This window comes from Harpia harpyja, chromosome Z, assembly GCF_026419915.1.
Source record: "Harpia harpyja isolate bHarHar1 chromosome Z, bHarHar1 primary haplotype, whole genome shotgun sequence".
Taxonomy (NCBI): domain Eukaryota; kingdom Metazoa; phylum Chordata; class Aves; order Accipitriformes; family Accipitridae; genus Harpia; species Harpia harpyja.
This window is the reverse complement of record NC_068969.1, coordinates 35,207,844-35,224,651: the sequence shown is the minus strand read 5'-3', so window position 1 is coordinate 35,224,651 and position 16,808 is coordinate 35,207,844. Positions and strand designations below refer to the sequence as shown.

Genomic DNA, 16,808 nt, shown 5'->3' with positions numbered 1-16,808 from the left:
CATGTAATTATACCTTTGGGGTAAATTATTCCCAGCTTTCAGGGGGAAAAAAAGGTGGTGTATTAAATTCATTACACCTATTTTTTATCGCGTGGAGATACTCTTTCTGATAAAGAAGAGAATAAGTAAAGGTTGTAGTTAGTGTTGTTAAATTGAAAATTCTGTTCTGTTTTTCTAGAAAAGTTATGTCTTGGACATACCACAATATATTTGAACTGTAACTATTTCTGACTGTTCTGTAGCTCTGTAGAAATAAATTAAGCTATGCTATGCATATATTTGTAGCTAATTTAGTTTCATGCCTTTGTTCATTTCATAGTAACATGCATCTGCCCTGTTAGGTTTATCTCATACATGTAATAATATAATATTTAACAAAACAGTCTTTGATTTATATACATGGCATTTGATAAAATCTGTCAATATGAACAACTATTTTGTTTGCAGGCTTTAAATCAGGCTTGAAAATTCATTTAAGTCAATAAAAGACATTTATATATACAGTGAGATTTATAAAACAATTTCTGCTGCATATTGCAGTATTCCTGAAAGGGATTGAAAGGCTTTCCCCATAAGGGGGTGGCGGGGGGGGAAGAAAATTTGCCTGTGAAGCTGACCAGCTGTTTTACAGTAAAGTTGAAACTCTTCATTGAATGGTGGTATTTACCTTTCTAAAACTCGTCCATGCTATGATTTAACCTAGTCACAATTTGAATTGGATTTTCTGTAGCATCCACAGGTTTAAAGGGGAAAGGTTCACTTGCTCTGAATGCTTCAGCTATTGTCCCTAGTCTGTTGCTATAGTTTCTGCTTTTTAATCCCTTGGCCTCAATCCTTGAGCTACATATGCACATTAACTTAATTACCTTGAGTTCCCTTGTTGGAATCTGAGAGTAGTAAGGGTAAACATGTGCATGATTTAGGGTTAGGTTTTTCTTTGTCTTCATTTTTTCAGCTTCTTCAGGCTAATATTGATGGCTCACAAATAAGCATCCTAATTTGAATACCTACGCTTGTAATTTATTCTTCAGCAAAATGATTGTACTCTTAATCTGTTCTTTCTCTTGACCATGAATAACATTTATACAGCATTAATGGTTTCCTGCAGAGAAATCAGGGTAAAAGCACGTGTTTGGAGCTTCAGTTGCTTAATGGAGCCTTCATAAACTTCTCCATGTAGTATTGGCCTTCTGGTATGCACTGCCTGCGCCAGCAGATCTCTCAGTCAGAAGGAGAAGCTGCAATAGAAACCTCAGTTTGGTACCTCTGTACAGGAACAAATTACAGCTTTCTCACTGAGGGCAAGAAAAATAAATGCTTAGTTCTGTGTCTGAATAAATGTAAAAGCTGATGGGCCTGTGCAAAGCAATCCATTGATACATTAGGTATAAAATCCTTTGCATATCTGAACGTGGAATTTAAGCTATTGCTGTTGTGTCCTTGTTCTGCTACCAGACACCCCACTCCTCAGAGAGCTCAGCCCTTGTGCCCTGACAGCCAGCTGCTCTAGGGCTGTAAGTAACATGGGATGGAGAAAGTGGAACTTAGGCTGGAGCAAGTCCAGTTTTAAAATAAAATGGAAAATTTTAGAATTAACCAGAAATCTGCTGGATTACTTTAACAGTGAGTGATGTATTTGCCCTAGGTGATGTAACAAGTATTTTTAAGGAGTTTTCATGTTATTGAGGGTATCATTGCTGAATTGCAGAAAAAAACTTTCTCAGGTGTTCTTCACTAGGTAATGTAACATAAGCTTTTGGAAGAACAGCTGAATTTCTGTTGCCTTTTAAAGCTTTAGGAAAGAGAGGATATTGGTAACTTACTGTCACTCAGTGTCTGTATTGACTAGACGGGTATTTTGTCTTCTGAACTCAGTCCTACCTGTTCTGTCAGTCAAGGTAAGCTTTTAAAATATTGAATGTTCACTGCAATCCATGAATGTTTTTCTTTCCTCTGGCTTTTCAGAAAAAAATCAATGCAGTTCACATCTTGAAAGCTAATCCTGTTAGATATGTTTCTTTTAATGTACTGGGGTGCTTGTGTGTGCAGCATGCCTCTGTTGGCCAGGTCTATAAGGTAATGAGGATTTAAGTGATTACTTGTTCTGGCTATTTCAATTACCTAGTGATATAGAAAAGGGGAAAAAAAAAGCTAAAAACCACTATGAAACCGAGTATTAAAATTGCCTTGGACTTGCTTTCCTTTCCAGCATAATGCAAAGTACATATCCCTATTGGTCTTAGGTTTTACTAGTTTTGTTAATTTCTCAGTGACTGAGAATATCATATGTCTACAATAATTTACAAAATAAAAATGTATTTTACATAAATGTGTAATGCCTTCTGTCAGGCTTTTCAACAACTGTTCTTCTACATTAGGTATCATACCGTCGGTATTTCTTTATTTAAAATTTGCAAATAAACAATTGTAGAGGTGGTTGAGCATGTATGTGCACACTGACTATAAATACGTTAGTATCATGAGTGTCTTCTCATTTCCTATCATCGTTGTCCATGTAACTTTGCACACATTTACTTCTTAGAAGTTGCCCATGAATAATGCAAAAATAATAACTATCCTGATAACAATGCTTTCTGTCATACTTAGGGTAAGAGTTATTTTTTAAAATTCTGTAATTGCAGTTGCTGTAAATTATTTTTCTTATTGTCAGTTTTTGGTTTGAATCAGTAAGAGCTTGATGGAAATGAAGTAAATGATTTACCAGTACACTGTGGGGGAGTGTGAAGCATTAGCTTCTTGCCAGTGAACTGTTATAAATTTGCAGATGCTATCTTCTAAAGAATTACTTGATAAATTTTCATTGTATGCGGAAAGTAGCCAGAAGTTATAATATCCAAGTTGAGCTACTTTTATACTAACAGCTGTGAAATTCTTATTAGCAGTCTTGAGTGTTTCTAAAATACACAGGGTTGCAAATTGCTTTTGTGGGCAAAACTGAACTATTGTTCTGGTTAAAGGTGTTGGGATTCTTGGACCACAGTAGGAGGTGACAAACAGTAGTCAGCCTGCCAATCCTCCGTTTAGGATGCCTGTTTTCATTTACTTGGCAGACCAATTTGCAAGCTACTTTTGATTTTTAACCTGTGAAGTTTCAGAAAGTGTTGTTTGCTAGGTGCCTGATAGACAGTCAATAATCTGGTTCAATGGGAGAAGACTTAACTAAGTGTTGAAATGAAATTGCACTTATGTTCTTCCATTAAAGTCAGGATCAATATCAAGTTTTTCTGTTCTCATAAGCATCATCCTCAGTTAATACTCACACTTTTGCAACCATTTGTTTTTTGCAGAGACCACATGAAACTTCAGCTAGGAATAGTGTTTTCTGTAAAAAAATAAAAGGATACAAAACAGTTGCTATGAGATCTTTTAAAAAAAATATATTAACTGTACCGTGTTGATCAAAAACATGTTCTAGAGAATGGTCCTATGCAAGAAAAGGGATAAAATGTAAGGCAAAATCCCTTCTTTCTGTAAACTAGTTATTTTAATCTAAATAACTCCTGTTCAAATACAGTGATCTTTGAAATGACAGTTTGAAGGGTTTTGTGTGAGAGAGAGCAAGTGGAATTGTAAAATCACATTATGATTTTATTTGTGTTTTTCTCAGTGTTCTCTTTGAATCACAGAAGGAATGTCTTTGTTGTTTGTGTTAAGAGAACGGTGTCCTACACCTTATTTTTAAGATATTCTCAGAGAAAAGAGTAATTTTCTTTTAATGCTGATTATTCTTATGAATAAATAATTTGACTATGAGTATGTTCTGAGATTAAGTCTGGCTTCAATTGTGATCCCTGGGAAGACAAACCATATCTGGAAATCTGAATGCCTTCTCTTGAACACTGCAAAGGCAGTGTATAGAGACTCTATACTGATTAGGTTTATTCTTCTGTAACGGGTACTAGGTTTCATTTCTCCAGTATTTTAGATGAACTTTTAAAGTCAAGTGCATGTTTCTAAAATCAAGATGAAAAATCTTAATTTAAGGGGTTTTTCATCATTAAATACTTTATAAACTAGGAATTAATAGGTAGCATCGGGATGTTGACAACTATGAAAATAAGGCTTTAGGGAATGGTTTTGCAGTCTTGTTTTCTAGAATTCATTTGTTGCTCTATGCAGTTGCTTTTTTTTACCACTGGGAGCTCTTGGGCTGCTTGGTCATTTTCACAAGCACTGTGAGGGATTCACACTAACATAAAAGAATAATAAAATACCTGAGGTCCACACAGTGCTCTTAATTTTATAACCAAACCAACTAACAGCATGTTGGATAACTTCTTTTGAAAGGTAGCATGGAAAAAGCCTTAACTAGAAGCTTCTGTATTTCAGATTCATTTTTTTGCTTGGGAAATATGTTTTTTCACTGCCTTCTGTCATACTGGAACAATTTCTGTTTTAACCTACCTGTTGTCTCTTTCACCCCTGGACTGCTAGCATAGGGCAGCTGCAGTTCTCTGGGGGCCTCTCTGCTCTGCTCCAAAACGATGTCTTGGGTTATTCTGTTGTTCTTACACCACTGTTAGTCATCAAGTCTGCAAGTCTGTCCCCTTCTCCAGGACACTTCGGTTTTTTGAGAGGAGTAATAACAGGTTGCTGAGAGAAGGAGCTCCCAGAAGAGCTCAGTGGCCTCAATTTAAATTTCCTCCTTCCATACAAATTTTTTGTGGATGGCTGTCAGAGCCCTCAGATGTGTCTAGCTGATCAAAAGCTTGAAAGCACAAGATTTCGAGGTGACTTTTGGGGCCACACAGTTTAGCAATATTAGTTCGTGCCTGTTGAGAGCAAGTTTAAATAGATACTGACTATATATAGACATTTTTGAGATGCAAGGAAAAAAGTTACAGTATTTAATTCTGGTGGTTTTTGAGTGGTATCATAGCTTGTATCATTAAAAAAATTCCCAACGTTTGTAGAGTCTCGTAGGACAAAATTTCATAGGATACCTTTCCAGGATGATGAGAACTTACATTGGGAAAGGTCAGTACTGTACGCATGTATTGACTCAGAAGAGCAGGTTAAAAAGAACAGCCATTTGAATGCTGCTATTGCAGAATAAGGAAATCTGTATCTTTTTCTCTAAGGGGTCACATACAGGTTAAGCATATAGTGCTAGCTGGTTTACATAAAGCTAGCTGCATATCATCTAACTTATCCTCCAAAAATTATTTTATGAAAACATTGCCTCCCTGGTGTTTTTTCTGAGGCTATAGACAGGAATCTTTACCACTTGAAACCTAGCACTGAAAAGAGGTAATGCCTCCTCTTTTTTTTTCCCTTTACATAATAAATGTGTTGAACATTATAAGATGAAGAGCTTTTAATTTTATGGAATTTGATTGGCTGTCAGAGATATTATAACAAGTGGTTTCCAGCCAAATTGTATTTGCTGAGGAGTGATGGATCTCTTGCCAGCACTAAAGAGGCACTCTTCACATTGGATGTCTGCATGCTCCTCGTGGGCAGAATGTTATAGGAAAAAGTTTAATGTTTTGATGTATAAAAACATTTTGGAGGCAAGGTACATTAAAATGTAAATTCAAAGCAACTGAATCTTGTAGAAGTTTAGTGGGATTTATTACGGCTGTTTTAAACTTGAAGAAAAAGAATTGTTTAAGCAATAGGTGTTTTGACTCAAAAACTTTATTGTATCAGGAATAATATAGCATACAGTTAGGGAGCAAGGCCTTGCTGCACATTAACTGTTAGTTTTATAAATGCAATAATCCACATTAAAGTAGTTATTCTCTACTTGTTTCTGGGATAATATTGCTTATCACATAAGTTTAAAAAAGAAGTATGATTCTTAGTGTCAAGGACAGAAGCAGAAAGAACAATTTTACTCATTTTCAAAGGATGACATTTAAGAGTTTTTATGTCATTTAAAAATGCACTTTTTTTTTTTTTAATCTGTAGATAAGCCTGAGTCGGATTTGAATGTTTTAAGATGCTGAAAAGAAAGGCTTCTTTTGCAGCTGTTGTTAACAACAAGAGAAAGATAATACTTATTTCTGTTTGCATCTTGAGCATTTAGTGAGGAAGTTCTGAAAATTATTTTCGTGAATGCAAATTAGATACAAAATGACTAAATGATTTTGAGGGCTCTATGGAAATGATGCAGTCCAAGAGAAAAATAGAACTGAGAGCTCTCAGTGTAGTCCTCATAGGTGCAGGCCAGACAGCCTCTTAGATGCTGTCTCTGTAATGAAAAGCCAAATAGAAATGATAAAATAACAATACTAATAATCCTAGGGTCAGAAACTAAGGTTAAAGTTGCCCATTATGGAGCTAGAGATTGTTCGGACATAGAAAGTATTTGTCAATCTTGTGAATTTATTTGTAGTTAATAGTGTTAGAAATAAATCTGAGTTATATTGTTCTCTGTAGATCTGTGCAATAGTGCTATAAAGGAGGATTGTTTGATTTTACACTAGTACATAATGGCTGAACCAAATTAGGAAAGGGGGTGGGGGGTGTTGGGGGCACTGTGAGAAATTCAGTAATACGTTCATAGTTCTTAACCCAGCATTTAAAAGGATTACAGCAGTAAGTGGCTTTATAAAATGTTAATTTCACAATGCTTCAAAATCCTGAATTACATAGTTAATTCAGTGAAATTAATGTAAAGTTTAATTAGCTTATGTGCAAAATCAACTTTTTCTGGAGTATGTGGGAGTATACCTAATGTGTATGTATGTAAGCACATACTCAATGAAATAAAAACACTCAGTTTGCTCATTGTATCATAATGGCCATCTCCAAGTTAAATTAGTTCATTTATAATTGAAGATTTGTGTATTGTAAAGTTACGGATGCCACCATACCCAATTTCCAGGGCAGGAACCAGAGGATATATAGAAATAGTAGTTGTACTGGGTCCAACCTGCTAGTTTTTGGTATTGGTAGTCAATTACTCTTGACAATTATGAAATCCTCATAAAATGATGAGTATCTTGCTAGTGCTTCTGTAGGCAACAGAAGCAATTATATTAGAGAAAGATGCAGCAAAAGGCAGAGAAAAAAAGCTATATTGGGATTCTCTTTAAAGGTTTTGATTGGCTTTAAATACTGTTGTGGCCAGCTGCTATATTTGAAAATGTAATACGCTAAGCCCATGAGTCAGTTTTCCTTAAATCAGTGTGGCTTGTGTATAACTATATTATTGGCTGATGAGAGTGAACAAATCCATTTTTACAGCCCTACTCAGTGGCTTGCTAGTGATAACCTATCTCAGAAGTGATACTGTAATGTGATTAATGTCATTGGAAATCATATATGGAAAAAGGAAATGTTCTTTCTTCCAGGTAGAAAACATATTAATTGAATATGTAAGGAAAGCTCGAGAAGAAGAGAAAAATAGGGTGCATTACCAACAGGTTTCCGAGATGAAAACTGCTATTTCACAATTTGAGGTAGAATTTGAGGATTGAAGGTTGCATGAATCTGCAACGCTGCTAAAAGACTTGTATGAAATGTGAAGGAATTTGTGTGTGTGTGCATGCGTGTATGTGTGTGGAGCAGAGGAGAAGCTCACCTGCATGGTGGCTGGTAAATTCAAGGACAGTTGTATAAAAGCATGAGGAGAGAAATCTTTCACATAAAATCATGTTTAAGCATGCTGTTAGGATTGTGTGCCTGTGTAATTAGAGGAAATAATTGTTATTTTTTTGCTACCTGAAGGAACTAACTGCTGTATCTGGATGCACAAGTAGCTGGTCACATGAGTGTCCACTCTATCTCTACATGGAAATGCTAATACCTGATAATTTCAGGTATTGTTAGCATTTAGAAAACATACAGATTAGATGGTTGAACTAAACAAAAAAAGTAAAATTCATTTTCATAGCTACTTTTGCTGGAATCCTTCTTGTGAGCTGACTGGTCTGAATTTCCAGGGTTCTTTTTAAGGGAAGAGCAGGCTGCCTTGCTCTGTTTGTCAAGGTGGAAGAATTGCATCCTGAGAAATATCACCTTGTCTACCTCCTCTTTTTCCCCCGATTCCTGTAGTTGACACGGGATGCTGAGATTTCTGTCTGTGGATTTACACTGGGACTAGATTACTGATGGCCCAGAAAAATTCTCTGCTGGCCGTACAGCCTAATCTCCCCCAGGTGCCCATAGGGTCCGTATAACCTGTTGTCTTGGGGAATGCATGCAAGCCTTTATTTAATGGTACATGGGTAGTTCCCTCTGGACCTTTCAGTCTTTTAGAGTACCCTCACATCTGCGCCATGAGCTGTTGTTGCTTTTTTTCCTAAGCAGTAGCTTGTTCTGGAAGGTTAATGTTCTGCTCTGCTTGGAGCAGCAAGAGATTTATAACAAAATGGTTTCGTTATTGTGATTTTTTTTTTTCAGTGTTATCTGGCATTTATTTGAATTTAATAAATTGATCTGTTTTGTATCCCAATGCAGAATGGGCGCGGCAGACAACATTTACAAAGGCCGGAGTACCTTTATGGAAGAACTGACAGATACTGCTGAGATAATAAGAAAAGCAACGTCAAGATCACTAGTAATTTTGGATGAATTGGGAAGAGGAACTAGCACACACGATGGAATTGCTATTGCTTATGCTACACTTGAACATTTTATTAGAGATGTAAGTGTTCGGTCTGACACATGCTTGTGAATGCTTTTTCAGCCTGTACTATGGTAGGCTGACTTAGATGTGGTGTGTATTTCCTTGTAGAAATGTGGCATGTCTAAACTCAGGGCAAACGGATATGGATAAAGGATACCAGTTCTATGTTGCTGTGTTTAAAAAAAATTTAAAGCCAAACCTTCTGTGTCTATTTCATTGTTGTAGGTGGAGTCACTGACACTGTTTGTCACTCACTATCCCTCAGTTTGTGAGCTAGAGAAGGTGTATCCAGAAAAAGTTGGTAACTACCACATGGCTTTCTTAGTGAATGAGGAAGAAAGTGCTGAACAAAAAGGTACAGTGTAAATCCATCTGAGATTCTGGCACTATAGGTATAGGCAGAAAATGTAAAATTGTTATGGTAATTTAAACCTCAACATGAAAGTGATAGATCCAAACTCACTAGAGTATCAGCCTATACACACATTTGGGGGGGCTTGAAAAGTGAACAACTGTTTGTCTTTAATATAAGGATGACTGAGCTAGGTCAGATAAGCTGGATACTGGGCTGGGTGAATCTTTTTTCACAGTAGCCAAATACAAAGGATTAGGGAGGAGGGATTAGGGATCAAACATATGGCAACTCTTTCTCTAAAAGATCTCACTGTCTGCAAACATTTAGTATTTAGGGGGCTTCAAGAGCTAGATGTGTTTTCTGGTTTTTAGTATCTTCAATAGATTTCATTTCAACAAGGTTGTCTAGTTTCCCTAAGTATCCTTGTGTACTTCTAGCATCTTCATCCTGCTGTGTCAAGGAGCTCCAAAATTTAACACTGCATTGTGTGAAGAACCACCTCCTCATGTTTGTTTTGAAACAACATGTAGCTTCACTTGATAGTCCCGGCTCTTGGATTAGAAGAGGCAGAGGAATAATCTCTGTTCATCCTTTCTATGCCATGTGTAATTTTAGACATTGCTTATCATGATCCCATTCAGTTCTGGTCTTACCAAGCAGAAGAGTTACAGCATTTCTTCTTGTCACTGCTGCTCTAAATGGGTTGGTATTTTCAGTACAGTTTGTCAACTTACTGCTTAGCAATTTTTGTTTGATAATGGGTATGTTGAGCAGCTCTGTCTAACTGCAGTGGTGATCACCCTTTATGGTGAGAACTGACTGTTACCATCTGTTTCCTATTTTTTAACCAATTAATTACAAATGCAAAGACCTCCCTTTTAGATTATGGCTGCTTAGTTTTCAGAAGAGCATTTGATGCAGGACTCTTGTCAAAATACTTTTGAAAATCCCCATAGGGTTTATCCACTGGATCTCTCTTACTCACATGGCTTCCAAACTTAAAACAGATTTAGATGTAGGATTTCCCTCCATACAAACTGCTTTGCTTTTTTTCCTTGATGTATAAGGTTTAGTCAGGTGCTTGACAATTCTGCTCTTACTCTGGTTTTCCTACTTTGCCTAGTAATGGTCTGTTCCCTGAATCACTCCCAGAATTTTTTTAAGAATTGGCTTGGTATTTGCCATTAACCTTCCCCCTAATTCACTCTTAATATTGTATTATCTGCTTACATTGTAAACTAATCAGGACAGGGCACTTTAGTATTTGCCACTAAATAATGTGTTTAAATATATAATCTATCACTTAGAAAATGTGTTTCAGATAATTAGTTTAAAAATTTAGGGTTTGGCTAGAGGGAGACATTGGCTTTTGTATTCTGTTTAATATTAGAAGCAGGGATCCCTGAAATATGTGTTAACTTTGAGCACAGGTAGCTCAAAGTAATGTTGTGTTTAGGTGAGCACTGTCTAGCCACACTGATGTTCCCAGCTAAGAGCATCGCTCTCTTGAGCATCAGCACATCCTTTTCTCACAGTTTATTGACATTGAACTGTTGATCTCTTGATACTTTCAGGCAGTTGAGATGTTACCAACATTCAATACTTACTATTCCTTAACTATTATGTCCATGAAACCCTATACTTTGTGTTTCAGTGTGCTGCTTCAGCATTCCTACTTCCAATGTTAGTTGACCTGAACCTTCAGGCCATATGTAGTCTTCTCTGTTTTGCTGCAGAAAGCACAACAGGTGTAGTCCTACAGCCTGCAAGCAGGAACACATCTATGTTTCTTACTTTGCCTGTATTTTTAGCTCCTTATGTCTTAACATTTTAATTGTTTTATTTAAGGTGAGTTTTATGGCATGGGTTTTTTCCAGGCTTTGGCTTGGATCACTCAGATCAAATCAGCTTGAGTCATCATCATTTATGGAATTCTCCTTTGTTTCCAAAAACCTGCATTTTTAAGATAGAAGAATGAAGGGCAGTGAATGACCCCATACTTCTTCTGCTCTTTACACAAGGCCTGCATTGTGCAGAGATGCAACAAGGATATATAAAGAGGAAGAGGAAGGAGTCACCAGATTTATAATGATGGCTCTTAATGTTTCCATGTTATTGTCATGGAATAGAAAGAATCTCTAGCAGAAGACCCACTATCCTAACCTTTGTTTTTTCCTAAGCATTTTCTATGGCTCCTCACTTCCTGGCAGACAGCAAACTTTTTGTTGTGCTGTAGTTACGAATTATTAATTGTGGGATGACTGACACTTCCTTTATTCTGTCATTGCTCAGCAGACGTGAGATGCAATATCCCAGTTACAGCAATTCTAAGTTTTACACACACACACCGCCAAGTCTGCTTAATAAGACACCAGGTAAAAGTAAAGTAAAGAGTTTTTTCAGTCTCACAACGGGTAGGTAAAATGTGTGGTCTCAAGGAAACATTTTATTTTCATATTTCTTCAATGGAATATATCACATAGAAAGCAGGAATGATAATGAGAACACACTCTTTGCCATTTTGGTCTTTGGTCTACTAAATTTTATTAACATAATAGAGGAGGTTTTGATTTTGGTTTTATTTTTTAGGATCTGAAGATGAAGAGAATCCTGAATTTATCACTTTTCTTTATCAAATAACTAAAGGAGTTTCTGCAAGAAGTTATGGGCTAAATGTTGCCAAACTGGCAGATATTCCTGAAGAAATCTTGAAGAAGGCAGCTCACAAATCAAAGGAGTTGGAGAGAATAGTGAATATGAAAAGGTCAGAACAATTGTGATTTCCCCCCCCCTCCAGTGAAACTTCAGCTATGAATTGAAGAGCATTTCACACAATGTGCATTCAAAGGAAGAGTAAGAGCTACTTCAGATATCCTCCTACCCTTCAGAAATGACAGTGGAACAAAACTTTGAAAAAAATATTTAGGAAATTGTGCTATCTATTTCAATTCAAGCTTTAAATTTTATAGTTAGCTATTATGTCAGAGGTTAATTGCTGCCCTCTGAAACAAGATTGGAAAAAACTAAATGCACATTGAGATAACATTAGGAATAAACTATTTTTTATTTTCTTATGGCAAATACTAGCAAATTTATTCTTTCAGGTATGTATTGTCACTGTTTTCAGGAAGGCACATTTGAAATATAACTATCTTCTAATACCTACTTCTGTTCTCACCAGTGATAGTGAAAATATTAATAGATTTAATTTAGAAAGTATATAACTCACTTTGGAAGTTGAAATTGTATTTGCATACTGTAGTGTAGAAGGGAATGTGGCTTTTCTTCTGGTTTAACTTAAATATTTTTAATATATTTTCATTGCCCCTCAAACACTCAAAATTTTACTGGAAGTCTGGGGATTTTAATATTTTTCTGATAATCAGTTTTTCATTCAGGGGCATAGGTACCTTATGTATTAGACTAGTTATGAAAATTCCCATGTGTATCAAATAGCATCATCTTTATAAAACCTTTAACACGTACACAGATATAAATATGTGCTAGTATTCATATTCATTTCCACTGAATTTTTTTGTTGTTATTTTCAGTGACAGTCCTATCAGCAAAATTCAAATAGCCCTTTAGGAATGAAAACATTCTATTGAAGATACATGACAGTTTATAGGAAAAATAATGTGGTAGCTTATGTTAATTGGAAATAATAGTCCATAATTGACAAAAGTAAAACAAAAATTACTAGCAATATCTTAACTCTGTTGTTATAGGCTATGTAGGGTTCTAAAATCAAGAAAAAATTGTTGTTCAGAAAGGTGAGAATATGAGCTGGAAGGCCAGAGTTACTGTGTAATAAAATTAAGATGTGAAATAATATAGTATGTCCCTTTGGTTTGTCTTCCTTTGTTCTATGAAAATCATGCTAGTGTATTACTTGGACAGGGCACAAACAGAGTTCTAGCATGTCTCCATTGCTAAAAAGAGAGTTAATTGCATACAAAACCTATAAGCAGTAAAAATAGTATGCAATGATGTAGTTAGAAGACTGATCTAGAGTGCCCATAGAGGGGTAGAGTGAGGGCTGACTGGGCAATCTTAATTATGGGACTTAATTCTGTCCAATGTATCAGCTTTTGAATATGTAAGCTACCATCAGTATTTTAGCTTTTGGTCTGTAATTTGCTTGTATTCTTAAAGTGAAAAAGAATATGAATACTTAATCTAAAGCTGTGATGAGTCCTTTATCCAGACTTACCACTAAGGCTGGAAGCCCCTGCACCCCACACTTCCCTGCAGACTGCTGCCACCTGAGCTACATGAGGGCACGTACCTGGGAGGACCATCTGGAGCAGGCTCCCCAAGCCCATCTCCTGCAGGTTGGAGGGGTTGCTCCCTGCCCTGTTCTCTGTGGTGCCAGGGCTGGTTTTTGCATGACCACAAGCAGGTCAGGTCAGGGATCCGATCCAGCTGAAAAGTCATTCTTTCCCCAGTTGGTATCACACAAGTTCATTTTCCTGATGTTACACGTGAACCGGCATTACTACCCGAAGAAGGAAGGGGTGGGAGCAAGAGGAGGAGGCCCTTGGTTCTGGCAGCAATTGGTAGAGTAAATGTAACCTTGAGACTGCAGCCCAGCCTACCCCATCTGGAGTTTGACACTTTTGCCTCCCTCTTTAATGAGAGACAGTGCTATGTAGGGGGTCAGGGAGAAGGGACATCCACCACACAGCAGTTGCTAATTCATTGGGTTTGACCTGTACCAGGTTATTCCTTCACTGTAGAACTCTTGCATGCACTTTGGAGGGAACTTCATGCATCTACATAAAGCTCAAGTCAGCAAAAAATATAAAAATATCAAATGTGTCTGATGATTTTGCAGTGCATAATTTGTTGTATTATGTAATTCTTAATTTTTCCAGTTCTCCTATGTAAGTCATTATAGAAATATTTTCTTTGGTATATTCCTGTTTATTTTCACTTATTGCCATGATGTGATCTAAATGTCAAAGTATTCTTCTATACCTTCTTCCCAAAAGAGACATTAACAAATTTAAAAATGGATACGGTATATCTGTGGTAGAAAATAAAAATTATCATGATCTTGGGAATCAAACTCAGACCTGTTCATAGCAGTATACTTGTGCTGTCACAATACCCACAGGCCAGCTGCCTTATTTTTTTAAATCACTTTCATATTATTTAAGAAAATCCACTGGGTAATTCCATCCAGTCTTGACATCTTTGTTGTCAGGAATGTGTTGACCCATTTTAAATGTCTGGTTGTTATTTGTCACAGCTCTTACAAGTCCTTCTTAAATCAAAAAATATTAAAAAGAAAACAGGAAGTATGTGTGTAGTCACTTATTTTGAAAATGCGTTATCTCTTTATGATTCTACATGTGCAAATTTGTAGGAACTGAATGCTGACAATTAAACAGTGCAAACTACAGTACTATTTATTTCCTTTAATGATTTACTCTTGCTCAGAGTTTTATTTCATCTTGTCAATGCTTCTGGTATGTAGTTAGTTATAAAATTAAATTGTTGACTGTCCTAGAGCTGGAATACATATATTGGAAAATGTTAACTGTTTGTTTGAAGATCACATCACGTTTGAGCTATACAAACTGCTATCTTTGGCTGTGTATAAAATTTTGCATATGACTGTAGGGCTTTCAAGGTTTGATGTGCTTAAATTAAAAGTGTCCATATTTTGATTGAATTTTTCCCCCCCCCCCAGAAAAAAGCTAAAGTCGTTTGCTGAAGTATGGAAGATAAATGACTCTCAGGAACTACAAAAATGGAAAAATCTGTGTGAACATGAAGATGAAAGAAAGGACAGTTTTTAATCCTCAAATCATGCTTAAAGATGGAAAATATTGCAGATACAAAATATAGGTCTGGAGACTAATAGATTCTATCAGGGTGTAGGTCTAGGTGCATTAAGTTGACTTTTCTGCCTTTTGAGAGGTAAGAGATGCTGCGTTGCGATATGATGCCCCACATCCAATTCCTGATTGTATGTAATTTTCTCACTCCACGTTGCTTCCCTGAACTGTTTTCCACCCTTTTCCTTAATTGCAAAATGTCTACTGGCATTGGATTTAGTTTCTAATATGTTTAGAAAACATGCAAAAGTATGTTGGTAACTTACTAGGTAAATCTTTTATAAATAAAATAATGTCTTTTAACTTTATTGTACTTCGGTTTTTAAAGAAATATTCCTTTGTGTTGGGAAAATGTAGCTGAGTCTTGACTATGCTTTACTGCTGTACAATTAGTGAGAATGAATAACATAAAGACACTTTTTTTTGGTTCTAGTATTAATGCTTTTAAAATTCACTGGTTTTGTAGGGCAGCCCCTACATTTTATGTGCATAATGAATTTAAGAAAGTGTGTGTTATGTGGCTGGATTAGGAGAGTTTTATTTCTACTGATGAGATTGATGATGGTGCAACTAGTAGTTTTCAAAGCAGCAGCACAAAACACACATTGAGTATGTTTTGTTTTCCCACTTCTTCATTCTCAAGCACACCTGCTTCCTTTTCAGCTTTCTTTCCTCCTGATCTTGGCCCTCTCTGGCACGGTCTGGAGAAAGACTTACTCTAAATAACATTGGAGTATTATAAGATGAGGTGAAAGAGGCAGTTCAAACTATGCAACTGGCATCCCCAGTGCTCTTGTCAAATACAGAGTAAAGCTGGAAAAAACAGAAATGGTTTTTAATTTTTCTATTTGCAGTTATCAAGTCCAAATTTCAAATGGGAATGTGATATCCAAACTGGTTTTCCTTTACAAGTATAACCAGGTGAAATACCTTGCTATGAAAATGGACAATGATGTTGACATACTTAAACCTTGGCTAATAGTTTGTTGTATAGAAAAAAAGTATTTTATTAAGTGGCGTATTGGGTTTGCATGGCAAGGTTTCAGTAGTGGGGGGGCTACAGGGGTGGCTTCAATGAGAAGCTGCTGGAAGCTTCCCCTATGTCTGACAGAGCCAATACCAGCCGGCTCCAAGACAGACCCACTGCTGGCCAAGGCCGAGCCCATCAGCGACAGTGGTAGTGCCTCTGGGATAACAGATTTAAGAAAGGGGGAAAAAAAACCCTGCACAAAAGAAAAGCTGGAGCCAGAGAGAGGAGTGAGAATATGTGAGAGCAACAACCGTGCAGACTGCCGGGTCAGTGAAGAAGGAGGGGGAGGAGATGCTCCAGGCACCAGAGCAGAGATTCCCCTGCAGCCCGTGGGGAAGACCATGGTGAGGCAGGCTATCCCCCTGCAGCCCACGGAGGTCCACGGTGGAGCAGATCTCCACCTGCAGCCCGGGGAGGACCCCACGCCAGAGCAGGTGGGTGCCCAAAGGAGGCTGTGACCCCCTGGGAAGCCCACGCTGGAGCAGGCTCCTGGTGGGAGTTGTGACCCCACAGGGGACCCATGCTAGAGCAGTCTGTTCCTGAAGGACTGCAGCCTGTGGAAGGGACCCACACTGGAGCAGTTTGTGAAGGACTGTCTCCCGTGGGAGGGACCCCACGCTGGAGCAGGGGAAGAGTGAGGAGTCCTCCCCCTGAGGAGGAAGGAGCGGCAGAGACAACGTGTGATGAACTGACCCCAACCCACATTTCCCGTCCCCCTGCACTGCTGCGGGGGAGGAGGAGAATCTGGGAGTGAAGCTGTGCCTGTGAATAAGGGAGGGGTGGGGGGAAAGTGTTTTAAGATTTGGTTTTATTTCTCATTACCCTACTGTGATTTGATTGGTAATAGATTTAAGTTAATTTTCCCCAAGTCAACTCTGTTTTGCCCATGAGGGTAATTGGTGAGTGATCTCTCCCTGTCCTTATCTCAACCCACGAGCCTGTTAATATTTTCTCTCCCCTGTCCAGCTGAGGAGGGGG

The 16,808-nt window shown here is 37.4% G+C and overlaps 1 protein-coding gene across 1 annotated transcript in view; it reads left to right on the top strand.

Annotated features, from left to right (window-relative positions):
- MSH3 (mutS homolog 3) overlaps window positions 1–15,113 on the top strand; it is a 118,941-nt gene extending 103,828 nt beyond the window's left edge. The window contains exons 21-24 of the mRNA XM_052776708.1: window positions 8,431–8,617; window positions 8,825–8,954; window positions 11,544–11,718; window positions 14,653–15,113. Coding sequence (XP_052632668.1) covers window positions 8,431–8,617; window positions 8,825–8,954; window positions 11,544–11,718; window positions 14,653–14,761 — 601 coding nt within the window. The 3' untranslated portion in view covers window positions 14,762–15,113. The remainder of the gene's footprint in view (window positions 1–8,430; window positions 8,618–8,824; window positions 8,955–11,543; window positions 11,719–14,652) is intronic.
- The last annotated feature ends 1,695 nt before the right edge of the window (window positions 15,114–16,808 follow it).